Source organism: Peromyscus leucopus, chromosome 1 (genome assembly GCF_004664715.2).
Source record: "Peromyscus leucopus breed LL Stock chromosome 1, UCI_PerLeu_2.1, whole genome shotgun sequence".
Lineage (NCBI taxonomy): Eukaryota > Metazoa > Chordata > Mammalia > Rodentia > Cricetidae > Peromyscus > Peromyscus leucopus.
The window spans coordinates 117,356,082-117,370,606 of NC_051063.1; the positions used below are offsets into that span (position 1 = coordinate 117,356,082).

At 36.4% G+C, this 14,525-nt stretch overlaps 1 protein-coding gene across 4 annotated transcripts in view; it reads right to left on the minus strand.

Annotated features, from left to right (window-relative positions):
- Nox4 (NADPH oxidase 4) overlaps positions 1–14,525 on the minus strand; it is a 136,380-nt gene that overhangs the window by 103,278 nt on the left and 18,577 nt on the right. For 3 of the 4 annotated variants that reach the window (XM_037197659.1, XM_028856725.2, XM_028856724.2), the window contains exons 3-4: positions 2,114–2,224; positions 970–1,054 (exon numbers count right to left, since the gene is read on the minus strand). In XM_037197659.1, coding sequence (XP_037053554.1) covers positions 970–1,054; positions 2,114–2,224 — 196 coding nt within the window. The remainder of the gene's footprint in view (positions 1–969; positions 1,055–2,113; positions 2,225–14,525) is intronic. The other variant, XM_028856729.2, reaches the window with a different exon arrangement.

Genomic DNA, 14,525 nt, shown 5'->3' on the forward strand with positions numbered 1-14,525 from the left:
CAGATTATTTTACAGCAACTTCAGCCATAATTGAAAAAAGTTGGAAGCAACCAGGATGTAGTTGAATGCATGAACTGCAGTTTATCTGGACAGTGAAATAAATACCAGTCAACTCTGAAATGACATGAGCCATCAAGTGATAAAAAATATAGGAAGGAACTTAAATTTATATGATGCAGCGAACAAGGCAAATCAGAAAAGCCAATGCATTCTATGGTTCTAGCTACCTGACATAAAAAAAAAAAAGAAAAGAAAAGAAAAAAATCTGTAGATAGGAAAAGGAGAGTTTCAGAGAAAAGAGAAAGACAAACTGGTAGAACACTGAGTATGTTCAGAACAGTGGAAATATTCCATATGATACTGTATTGGTGGGTACATGTCAATATATATATATATATATATATATATATATTATATAAATGTATATATATAATATTATATATAAATGTTCAAGGTTAAAACTTATATTGAATCAACTATTAAAGTTTCTCACTTTACATTTGCTAACTTGAAATGAATCAAGATAAAATTACACAAATTTAAAATCTATTGTACCCAATTATCGATATAAAACATGCTTGCAAAATACATATTGAGCTAGCATCATATTTTTAAATGAAAAACTCACATTCTAATTTTCATTCACATAAGGTCATACCATAATACTTTTAAGCTTGGAAATGCTTGGTCTCCTTATTTTAAACTTTACAAATGAAATAATTTACAAGAAAATCACTATGACCTTGGGTTCAGCACCTGGACAACATAATGCAAAATGCCATAAGAAACACCCATGTTCTGTAGTTCCTTTTACAACTCTCCTCCAATTCACAAAAGAGCGACTAACATATATAATTAGAAAATCACCAAATAAGTTCATGGTAGGTGAAAACATACAGAAGAAAATCAAATATTCTACATTGGTAAAATATACAATTCTAATAAAATCATGCTTTTCAGCTTTCTCACCTGAAAAAATACAGATAGTTATGCCACAGGTTATGTGGAATGTCTTACTTTTATCCAATAATCTTCTTGTTCTCCTGCTTGGAACCTAAATAAACATGAATTTATACGGTAAGAGTAATACAACCAGTCAAAATATGTACAAATTTTTTCATTACATTCTTGCTAGTATCATCAAAAATTTGTAAATATAACATGAGTCTATTAGTCAAAACTGAGAGAATTATGACATAATTATTCACTGATGCAATTCAAACGAATGTGAGAAGGTATGTTATTGATTTGAAAAACTGAAAGACAAGCTGTTAGATAAAAATATTAGAACTGCATTGTGACCTTATGTTCTTCAAAGCAAATGTCACTGCACTTAAATGTCTGTGCTGGCATTTGTCCCCAACTGTCATCAGCCGTGGTTTTGTTGGAACACAGGTAGGTGAAACTCTCTGATAACCTGGCATATTTTTTTTTAATCTTTAAATTTGATAGAATATATGATTGCCTTTGTGTTGCAAAAAATAAGTTTATTTTTTAAGTTAGACCAATCGAATCTGTGGTTTTAAATACCTGCTCGATTTTATAGAAAAATAACTGCCAGGAATCTTTGAATATCTGTGCTTCATACTAGGCAACAACTCTCTACTTTTTACTTCCTGCCACTTATTTTCTTTCTCATCCTAGCCTTTAAGAACTTGCAACCCAGGGAATGTTATTTCCATAAATGACTGCATTAAGATAAACACTTTCCAAATATAATTACCTGAAAAAACAACTGAGTTTCACTAGAGTAAATCAGTATTATGTCTTTCACAGATCACTGAAACAATTTAGCTCTGTCGGTCACTCATTTCTGATCTTGGTCAAGCCATATTCTCTGTACCTCAGGTTCTCAAGCTTAAAATAGAGCTTGTTCTTACGAGTCATGAGAGTCCCGAAGTACTGAAAATAGTACCTGAAAGCATGATTAAAGATATGTCTGCAATCCTCTGCCCTGGGCTAGTTTTGCAGAGTAGCTTTCTGACCATGTGTCCCTTGCCACCACTGAGAAGAAAACTTCCAAATAAAATCAGTTCATAAAAACAGGAGAACTAACATGTAATCATTACACTTGATTTTTTTCCACAGAAATTCATCAAGTTTTTTTCCCTACCTTCTGTGATCCCCGAAGATAAGCCAGGAGTGTCCGGCACATGGGTAAAAGGATAAGGCTGCAGTTGAGGTTCAGGACAGATGCAGAGGCTCTGCTTAGACACAATCCTACCTGAACAAACAAGACAAGGGTCAAAACAGAGTCAAGTACAAATGACAAGCGGCCTTGACCTGCAGTTGCAGGTCTCGGCCTGCTCTCTAAGGACCATGACAAATACCAGTTCCTCTAAGAATCCTGAAGGGTTCCTATCATCTTACTAAAGCTCCCTGAGGAAAAACAATTTTCTTCTGCTCTCAATGGCCTTAAAACTGACTTTTTTCCTTTTTGCTAATGATACAATCACTTTAATATATTTTTCCATTTCTGAGTCAACTTCTTACACTAGCCTAGCTTTAAGATGCCTGGGGTCTCAGCACTATGTGTTCCACAACTCCACAGTCAGGTGTCACAGGAATCCGATAAGCTCAGGAGAGTTCTAAAAGAAACCTCATTTGTATTCTCCCTCTCTCTGGAAGTCTCTCCATTTCTACACAACCTACTTATTCACACACATTTGTCTCCAAGCTCTTCACACCAGTAGCTCTATTCCTCTTCTAGCTTCACCTTAAACTCTAGTCCTCTGGAGTACTCCCCTGCCTGAGGATGGGACTTATCCCCTGTGTCAAGCGCTCTCGTTAGTTTTGTACTGTCCTGTCATGTTTTCAGGTCACTCTTTCCAGTCACCTCTTTCTAAATCTTATTTTATTTTTAAACAAATAAGTACTGTACACATTCATTACGTACAATGTGAAGTATTTATATGAACACACAATGTAAGATGACCAAACTATGCTAACAAAGAGATGCACCACTTCCTGCTTTGCGTCAACACTTACCTTTCCTTTGCACTAAGCTCACTACAATTCCACTCTTTTCAGGCTTGTGAAAGACAAAATATATGTCTGACATATAATCACCACAATGCTCAACTGGCCATCAGAACTTATTCTTCCCATGCACTAATAACATTTAACTAATATTTTCCCTCCCCAGTCCACCAATGCAAGCCCTGGTAATCATTATACTACCCTCTGAATCTGTGAATTCAACTAGTGTTAGGTTCCAAATATAAGTAATATCATGATAGTTCTCTTCTTTGTATGGCTCACTTGAGTAAGCACACTCTAAGTTCAGAATGTTGTTGTGAAATTACCAATTTGAAATAAGACCATATCTAGTAAAACTGTGATTCATTTGCTTAAATACATACCAGAAAGACACATGCTCAACTATGTTCATAGCAGCATTATTCATAATAGACAGAAACTGGAAGCAACCTAGATGCCCCTCAACCAAAGAATGAATAAAGAAAATTTTGTACATATACACAATGGAGTATTACTCAGCTATAAAGAACAATAACATCATGAAATTTGCAGGCAAATGGATGGAATTAGAAAATATCCTCAATTGAGGTAATCCGGACTCAGAAAGATAAACATGGTATGTACTTACTCATAAATGGATACTAGATGTAATGCAAAGGATAACCAGACTACAACCCACAGCTCCAAAGAAGCTAGAGCCTTCATCCAGTAACTGATGGAAGCAGATTCAGAGATCCACAGCCAAGCACCAGGCTGAGTTCCCAGAGTCCAGTCAAAGAGAGGGAAAAGGGATTATATGAGCAATGGGGAGATCACTATGAGGAAATCTACAAAGACAAGTGAATCATTAGGATTTCAGGAATTTTAGACTGACAGTCGTGGAACCTGCATTGGGTAAGACTAGGTCTTTGAATACAGCAAGCAATTGTATAACTCGGTCTGTTTGAGGGGCCTCTGCCAATGGGATTAGGATTTATTCCTGGTGCATGAGCTGGATTTCTGGAGTCCATTACCTATGGTGGGATGCCTTGTCCAGCCTTGATGGGGGAGGGGGTCCTGCCTCAACTGAATGTACCAGGGTTTGCTGACTCCTCATAGGAGGTCTTACTCTTTTGGAGCAGAGGATGGAGTGGGGTCAGATGGGGGGCGGAGACTGGGGGAGAGAGCGGGAGCAAGAATAAGAGGGGGATCTGTGGTTGGTATGTAAAATGAAAAATTTTTTCTTAAATTAAAAAAAGATGGGAAAAACACCATCATTACTAATTAAAAGAAAGGAAGGAAGGAAGGAAGGAAGGAAGGAAGGAAGGAAGGAAGGAAGGAAGGAAGGAAGGAAGGAAGGAAAAAAGGAAGCAACCTGCCCTAGAAGTCTTCCCTCCTAATAGTGCCTGCCATTCATAAGATGGTCCTTGTTCCTGTTCTTAATCATTAGAGATGCCTGAGGAATGAATTCTGTAGTCCTGGAGAAAGCCACAAGCACATATTCATTAAAATGGACTAAATGGTATGGTGGAGATGGGATTTTCAGCAAACTTTTTCTCTTGCTATGTTCAATAAATGACATATTGTTGCCTTTGACTTCCTTTGTTCTCTCCTGTTTCTCTTAGTGCATGCTTATGTCCCTAAGAGCATGATCTAAAATGCTTTAAGATTACTTTGCATCGGTTGCTTTGGAAAAGATTTTTTTTTATTGTGATCCTCAAATCAACTCTATAAAGTAGGCTCTACCACCTCATAGATGATGATCTGCTACAACATAAGAGCTACTCAGCCAGGAATTCTCAGTTCCATGGCTTGGGGTAGCATCTGGATAACGGTTTCGGCAATCTTTCCAGATGACTCTAACAATGCAACCTGGGTTGGGGACCACAGTCTTAAACTACTTAGCTAAGCTCTGCTGCTTATGAGGTAAGAAATGAAGGCAGCCATTACACTATAACAAGTAAATTTATATCCCCAAATTTATGATAAAATTTAACTTCACAACTTAATTTTCGTCAGAAATATGGAAGCAAATATTCCAATTATGTGCATGGTTTATGCACATAAACCAAGAAGTGACAACAACCTCACCTCTTTAAAGCTGACACAGTATACAGAACAGCAGCTGGGATCACTGCCTGATCATCTGATGCACAATATGTAGTTCAATGAAGAAAAAAAAAAAAGACCTTTTCAAACCTTTGTAAGAAAGAAATTATTCCACACATTTTGCAGATGATTTCTTAAGGGATCTGAAGAAGTCATGTAGTTTGCCCAAAGCCACAGAATTTGAAAGTGGTAAATTCTATACCCAGACTATGTCTTTTCATCTCATGTTAAAAACATGATAAAAAAAAAAAAAAGGCATCAAAGGCTATGGGAGGAAAACCATGAAATTGAATAAGCTAGCTTCAACAGTTCCCATGAGCCACACACATTATGACTCAGTTGCCAGTACAACTCACTAGCCAAGTCAAGATCTTCAATTTCCTCTCCCACCAAGCCTGTGTGCTTCACTGCCTTCTTGGGTTCTGATTTACTACAACAGTCTTAGTCAGCACCACTTCCTCTTTAGTTAACACTCAAATGGATGTGTCTGACTAGACATCAAGCTTGCAGTTTCCCTGCATTGCCTTGATTCTCATAAAGCCATTCATAGAGAGAAACAATATCTTTACATCAACAAATCTCTCCTTATACCTGGCTTTCAACTCCAGGATTACATCACTGACTTGTTCCTGTCTACGGTTTCTTCATATCCATGTTTCTCAGAGGCAAGGTCTGGTCTTCATAGAATTTTATCCTCAGACTAACATGATGGAAGTGCTCTGTAAACTCGAAACTTAATTGACTTCACATGCAAACCATGCATTGATAGCCATCTTAATATTAGGTTGCAATACTTCCTGGTGTCTTTACTCATAATGTATGTGTCTAACAGTAAGTTTACATTGGTAAGTTTACTGTATTTCGAAAGTTCCACTACTATCAGAAGATACCATCTCTCCATCTACATGAAATGCAGTAACATATACACATAAAGAATACATACAATGTTCTTAAAGCTACAAACTTGAGGAGCATACATAGGTCAACTGTTGTAAAACTTCCTTATTGTAACCCCCAGAATTCATAAGCAAATCCATCCACTGAATCGACCCGGAGAAAATCTTCTGTGAACTGACTGATTGTGTAAAAATAAATGATAAATTCAAGTAAATATGTCACATAAATCAACACCGAGGCTTATTTCAATGGGCTTTTAAAAGACTGAAATCTAGTCTAGAAGGACATACATAAATCCAGTAAGATTGTGAGACAAATCAGAGGAGGGAAGTATAAATTTTCAGTAGAGGATATTTTCTAAGACTCAGGCCTTGAAATCAAAGTTGTCAGAATTTAAAAACTATGACTAATTCTTCCCAGGTATGGGAAGGTCATTTCTGCTTTCTGATGCTTGCATTATTCATCTGCAGTGATAGAAAAGGGCAGCATCTTGTATGGAAAGTAGTCACAAATTACTGAAAAATACAAGGAATTTTCTACTCCATAGATGTTATTCTTTCTAACATTTGATGTATTCTGCTTTTGGTGGAAGGAAACAAGAAAGGAGAAGGAAGGAAGGTAAGAAAGAAGACAAAGAGAAAGCAGGAAGAAAGGAGAAGAAAACTTTAAAGAATTCCCCAAAATATATTACATTTTTCACATTACTAGTTCTTCGTAGGACCCCAATGTTTCTTAGAAATGAAAAGAGAGGAGTTGGAGAAATGGCTTGGTGGTTAAGAGTTCCTCTTACTAAGCACCAGAGTCAGTTCCCAGCACTCACACGGTGGTTCACAACCATCCATAGCTTCAATTCTAGGGGATCCAAGGTCTTCTGACAAGTTCCAGTACTGGGCACACACTTGGAGGACAGGGATACATGAGGAAAACACTCACGCAGATAAAATAAAGTAAATAAATCTAAAACATTGTTTTTAGTGGAGGAGAAAAGGAGGATTATGAAAGAATGTAACGATTCTCACACTCTGCTGTATTGCCTCAGGGAAGAGTAGAATTTTCTGTACATTCATGCTTATTTAGTTACTAGACTGGACAGAAAATTGTCATTATTTTAAAATTTCAAATAAATATGAAAACTACTCAGTCCTCCTCACCATACATGCACACACAAATAAGTGCCCATGACTTAATTACTGGAATTTGCAAATACTTATGTTACTTACCATATTGACTTTATAGATAGAATTATGCTTATAGACTTAAAATATGGAGAATATCCTAAACTGCTGAAGTGAATGTCATCTAACCACATCAGAATTAAGAGAGCAGAACTTTGTTCCACTGGAGGGATAGACAGACATTGGGCAGAAAAAGATATCAAAAGGAAAGGGGCGTGGGAGTTTCTCATGCACTGGGACGTGCTGACTCTGACATGCTGCAGATCACATGCAATAGTAATGAGATGCTTGTGGACTTTAGGGCATCCCTCATCAGCAAGGCAAGAAGATGAAATCGATCCTACCATGGAAAGACTGTGCTCTCCCAATACCTTCAGTAATTTAGAAGCAGTTCTTCATAGAGCCTCTCAACAAGGAGATACTTTCACTTCAGCTTTTATAATTACAGAGTAAAGAACTGAATGAATTCTGCTAGACTTCTGACCTATAGATTTATGCTACAATAAATGTGTCATTTAAGCCACTCTGTTGGTGGTAAATTTTAAAACAGCAATACAAAACTGACATAGGGAAATATAAGTCAATTTTCATCAGGGTATTATCATTTGTTTCCAGACACCTTTTTTTAAAGTATGCAAATAAATAAATAGAAATTCTTTTCATTACAAACATACCAGCTTCAAGATTATTTAATTTTAAATTGTTTAAGTAATGGATTTAAATATTTTTGCTGCTAAGTTCTAAGTTAATTATACTGTTGATAAAATGAACTTTATGTCCTCTATATTTTAAAATGCATACTAGTTTCATATGCCATTCTTTGGTGTTATTTATCATTTTGTGATAGCCAGTTAATAAACAATATGATTAAATATATCATAAAAGTCCATATCTGATATTTACCTTTTTAGTAATTAATTTCATAGGAAAAGTTCTAAGCCTAAAAGTTTTAAAAGTAACACAGGTAGCTCTCATCCCTTGTCCAAGAAGCTTATTTGTGCAGAAGATCGAAATATGGTGTTTGCAGAGATCCATAATGGTCAAAATGCAGAAAGTAAGTGACCATGGGGTGCCCAACTACCAATGATACAATTACAACACACCTAAAGTTCAGAGAACATCACAGAAGAGGAGATATTAAGATTGTACAAGGCAGAGGACCAGGATGCTTGATGTGAGATAGTGTCTCTTAGACATGAAAAGGATGCTGCACCCGTGAATCTCAGTAATATGAATGTGTAAACAGACCTAAATAATGAGCAGACAAGCTTACCTGCCAGCATAGTTGAGAAACCCTCACAAGGCCCCACCCCTAGATTAAGAGCTACAGGCAACCAATGGGAGAGAACGAGAAGAATCTGTCTTCTCTAGGAAAGAGCCTCCAATAAGTAAACCAATCCCAAGTGGCCAGCACAAACTCATGAGCATACAAAAAAACACTAAATGGACCTTTGTAGGTTGTATATATGTGTAAAAGACAATAATGGCAGAAGAAGTAATAAATTGAGAGTGAGTATGGAGTAGCTGGAAAGGAGAGAGGAAGGGTGAAAATTATGTAAATATAGTACCTATGAATTATCAAAAATATTTTTTAAAAAAAGATACAAAAATAACACTAAGATTCTGCCAAATAAATCACAAAATAGGGGATGGAGAGATGGCTCAGCAGTTAAGAGCACTTGCTGCCTTTCAGAGGACTCAGACTTAGGTTCAGTTCCTAGCACTCACATCTTCACTCACAGCTATCCATAACTCCAGTTCTAAGGGACCTGGAGCCTTCCTGTGGACTTTGTGAGCATCCAGGACATATGCAGTACATACACATACATATAGGTAAAACCCATACACACACATATACATATACATAATAAAAATAAGTAAATATTTAGAAATTAGTAACAAATTAATTCCAAAGATAAAGCATTATAAATAAGATATAAGCAAATGAACTGCAATGGCTGGCCATTCATTTAGTGTTTCAAATAGCTAATTGCTCTGCTACAGGACAGCATAAGTATGTTTGGTAAACAATATTTTTAAATTTTAATGCTTTAGTGTACACGGTCAAAAATTGTTTAATTACCATAGAATAAACTTAACAAAAAGGTATAAGAATTGAATATGAAAGCAAACAATATAAAGATGTAAAAGAAGATTTGAGTGGATGTATGTATACAATGTTCCTCATGGTACAACTAAGGCAAATGTAGATGCTAATCTTTTACAAATTAATATATGAACTCAATGAAATGTCGATCAAAACCCCAAAAGTATATTGTTTTGTTTTTTACAACATGACTAACTTTAAAATGTATACACAAAAGCTCAATCACAAAAGGTAAAAACTAACAGAGAAAGAAGTATTTGAACTCTGCACAAAGGGATTTATTACAAAGTTGCAGTAATTTAGTGCTATTTTTGTGGGTAGATAAATCACCAAAGGAACAAAACAAAGATACATATACAAGTGTACTTATCTATGGCAGCTGATATGAATTGTGTGTTTGATTAGTGGCAAAGGAAGAACACATTCAATGATGAGAAAAATGTGTTATACATATGAGAAAAATGGAAAACTATTAACTCTATTTCAAATCAATATTTTTTGGATGGCTAAGGATTTAAATATCAGAAACAAAGTGAATTTTCAAGAGATTGTGTGTGTGCATGTGCGTGCATGTGTGCGTGCGTGCATATGTGTGTGTGTTACATGCTGCTGTGATGAGCATATATATAAACATTCTGCACCGATGAATGTTTCTCGAAACATTAAAATAAATCTTTTAAAAAAAATACAGTAAGTAGGTATATGAGACATAAGTATTTTGTTTCAATAGCAGTGAAACAAGGAACCCAAGCTTCATAATAATAGGAATCACTTGCAAGATATGAAGAGAAAAGCACATGTTCATGGTAAGAGAATCACAAGTACACAGATGTAAATTCACTTGCAGTTGTAAGTGCACCCATGGATCTACATTAGAACTTTAGTGAGCATAAATACATAAATTAGCACCATGCCTAAACTATCACACTGTGTTGGGAACTGAGGATCAACAGCAACTATTCTGTATATTTAAAATAAACAAGAAGCGATGAATGGTGTTGAATGCCTATAATCCAAACAATTAAGAGGCAGAAATAAGAGGGTAGTGAGTTCAAAGGAAGTAAGGAATACATAACAAGTTTCAAGGCAGCCGAGGCTGTATGATGAAATCCTGCTTCAACACTACTCCCAACAATAACAGCAGCAACAAAACATAACACAGTAAAATAAAGAAAAGAAACTATATAGGAAGAACTTAATTCATTACCTGCCACATAACAAGAATTTAATGAAGTGCTGATATTCATAACAGGAACATTATTTTCTGGATCACTAAAGATTCCCATCACAGATCACCTCTGTCTCATTCATACAACTTAATCACAATCACACTGCATAACACATATTTGGAAACTCAGTACTCTTTGGTATTGATGAAATAGTTTTCAGATACTGGTGTAAACCATACTCTGGCAAGAGCATCACCCAGATTAAGTAGTACTACTCACAAGAATAAAAGATGAGGTCCCATCAGCACATTTGTCAAGAAGTAGGCATCAAATGAATCTCCTTTAAGAATACTAAGAAATACACATAAAGCAGATGTGTTTCTTGTCTCAAATGTGTCTATGCCCCAGGGGGTCTCAAATTAACACTTAGGAAAATATTGACTCTGCTAAGCTAGGGTTGTTGTCAACATATGAAATACTGATCTCAAAGGGTGATAGGATAATAAGTAGTATTTGTCAAAAAAGCAACAATTTTCCTTGAAAGATAAAAGTAATTACTATGTCCACCAGACTATTCAAGATCAGAAGTTAGAAAAATTTAGGGATGCAGTTCAGTGAATATACTTAGGTGGACACATAGACATTATCTTCTCTGGACTGATTGTTGAACATGTTAAATACAATTTTCTCACCTCAATCAGAAAAGTCATCATTTCTGAGTGATGGATTTGTTGTTTATCTGAGCCTTCAGAGAAATGTTTAACTGTTATTTCTTTTGATCTGGCATCAGCATATGGTAGGAAAATTTTAACCCAAAGGATTATAGACAGCTATTTTATCTGCAATATTAATATACCAAGGTAGTAACATCTCTTGAAATATGTAAACTAAGATCTAATTCAGCACAAAAGTCCAGGATGTTAAAAATACAAATAAATTATCTCTATTTCCTTTGGGGTTCAGTACTTTATAAAAACAATCTGTATGCTTCCTCATTTCTAGTCACTGCGTGTCTGGAAATGTTTATTTATTGTGTTTACATTAAACCACATAGCAATTCAAATCAAAGTGACTTTAAATGTCCCTTTGGGAAGGACAGAGTTTATTTTGGAATTCTTTTCCTTCCTTATGATGCAAAATCCAACTGGAAATTTTACCAGTGATTCATTTCCTCACATATGTTTCCTGAATATACTTGCTTTAAAAAATAAAAGAAAAACTAAAACCAAAACTTTCCCCTTGGTTCACAGGGTAGAAAACACACACATCCAGAAACAGTGGAGAGGGTGAGGAAAACAGAAAAGAATCATTTTAAAATGTCATTATAGGAAAACATTTCACCTCCTTCCTTCTTGAGTAGCATTCTACATCGGAATGTTTGTTAAGTCTACTTGCTTCTATTCAGTCACTATTCTGCCACAGACTCCAAGAGCATCCACATCCTGAAATGTGCACTCTAGAGTTTCCACAGCTCAGGAAGCTGGTTGTCACTAGAGGGCAGTGTGATTTCCTTAGTTCACGGTTTGTCCCAAGGTTCCTGAGACACAAAATTAACTGAGAACTCCTGGTGTGTTGTCATGTTAATATTATAAATGCACTTTAAATTGTTGTTATAGACTGCTTGATCTGCCCCCCCCACAAGTTTATTTGCTGAAGCATTAGTCTTCAAGGTGAAATTCTTCAGCATTCTTTAAGCTATTATTTAATAGCTTAAAGAAATCAAGACACCCCCTCAGAAAAGAATTAGAACCCCGAAAGGAGAAGGAAAGACTAGTGTGTCTGTTTATATCTATTGAATGTCATCACGGTGTTCAATAGCACCCTGAAGGCAGCCACCTACAAAGCATAAAATGGCCCTCACTGACACACTGAACACACTGGCAGCTTATTCTTGGATTTCCCAGACCCAAGAAGTGTAAGAAATAAACAGCTGCTTTTTAAGTCATTCACTTTATGGTCTGTTGTTAAAGGTGGCCAAAATAACACTGCACAACTATAAAACCACACAGTATGACAACTGGGTACAAGTTCCTGAATTTTCAAACCCAGGGCTTTGCAGGATAAACCTGACACTTCCTCTTTATCTGCCACTACTTAACTGCCTACAAAGTTTATCTAACCTAGTATTAACAATCAGATCATACGTAGCACAGAGTAAGTGCATTTTAGGCTGAGAAGTGGTCATTAAAGGGATTGGTGTTTAATAATGACTACTGTTGATGAACAGACTCGAAGGAACTAGGAGGAGAGAACTTGGTGCCTATGGAACCTCATATAGTTTCAAAAAAATGATATTTTGTAAACAAGGACAACATTATAAGCTAACTATGTCTGAGTTACCCATAGAAGGGGATCAGTATTAGCCAGGATTTGTAGGGGAATTATGTTGCTACTGACTTTACTAAAAGCATAATTCTTTTTATTGAGTTAGCAGACATTTTAATTAGCTTGACTTAAGTGATTAATTCACAGTATATGCATATAACTACTTGGGTTGTGTATCTTTAGTAGAGAGTCTTTTGAGTTGTCAATCTTAATTCCTTTTATTCAATAAGTAAAACAAAGTTAATCCTAATTTCCTATAAGTGGATGGAGGAAATGGGAGGAGGAAATGATGTAATTATACTAAAATTTCAAAATAAACAATTATATTTTAAATTCAAATGGCTGTATATAGCTAAACAAATATCATTCTTAAATATATTTTACCCATATTAAATATCCCTCAATTACTTTAATCTTAATTACTATGATATCCCATTGCTTGTGCATATGATAATGGATTATACATATTTCTCTGGGTATTTACATATCATTGAATATTTAATATTTCTAATGTTGGACAGATTAAAACACCTAGGGTAAGCATGTTGCATAAGCACTATATATTTAATCATTTTATAAAACAGATTTCTAGTAATTGATTACAAATGGCAAAGCTGTTAAAGATACATTATCACACTAGCTGGTGATGGAGTCCACCTATTAATACATTGCCTTTTAGTGAATCACTGTTGATCTGCTCTTTTCCATAAGCTTGTGTTCCCCTGGCAATCTGTGAACTTGTCAATCTAAAGCTCCCTCCCATGCTCTATTTTTAATCGACATGTTTTGATTGAACTAGGCAAAGGGTTTGGAATACTACTTAGCAGTAAAAACAATGACATTATGAAATTTGAAGGCAAATGGGTGGAACTAGACAATACCATCCTGAGTGAGGTAACCCAGACTCAGAAAGACAAACATGGTATATACTCACTCATCTGTGGATATGAGATGTAAAGCAGAGGATAACCAGACTACAACCCACAGCTCCAGAGAAGCTTAGATAACAAGGAGAACCTTAAGAACTCATCTACTTCCCCCTGGGAAGGGGAAGTAGATGAGCTCTCTATGAGTAAACTAAGGGGGGGGGGCGATAGAGGATAGGGGATAAGGGATGAAAACATAAAGGAATAGGATGGTCAAGCTGTAACAGGGACAGAGTGGGAGAGCAATGAAAGAGATACCTTGATAGAGGGAGACGTCATGGGGTTAGAGAGAAACCTGGTGCTAGGGAAGTTTCCAGGAATCCACAAGGATGACCCCAGTTTAGATTACTAGCAATAGTGGAGAGGGTGACTGAGCTGGTTTACCCCAGTAATCCCTAACTGTCATCATAGAGCCTTCATCCAGTAACTGTTGGAAGCAGATGTAGACAACCAGGCCAAGCTCCAGGAGTCCAGTCCAAGAGAGGGAAGAGGGATTATATGAGCAAGGGGCATCAAGGTTATGATGGAGAAACTTACAGAAACAACCAAACCAAGCTACTGGGAATTTATGAACTTTAGACCAACAGCTGTGGAACCTCCATGGGACTGGACTAGGCCTTCTGTATAAGCAAGACAGTTGTGTACCTTGATCTGCCTAAGGGGCCCTGGCAGTAGGATTGGGATCCATCCCTGGTGCATGAGCTGGCTTTTTGGAGCCCATTACTTATGGGAGGACACCTTGCACAGCATTGATGCAGGGAGAGGGCTTGGACCTGCCTCAGTGGAATGGACCAGGGTCTGCTAATTCCCCATGGGAGGTCTTACCTTTTAGAAGGAGGGATTGGGAGGTTCTGGGGGC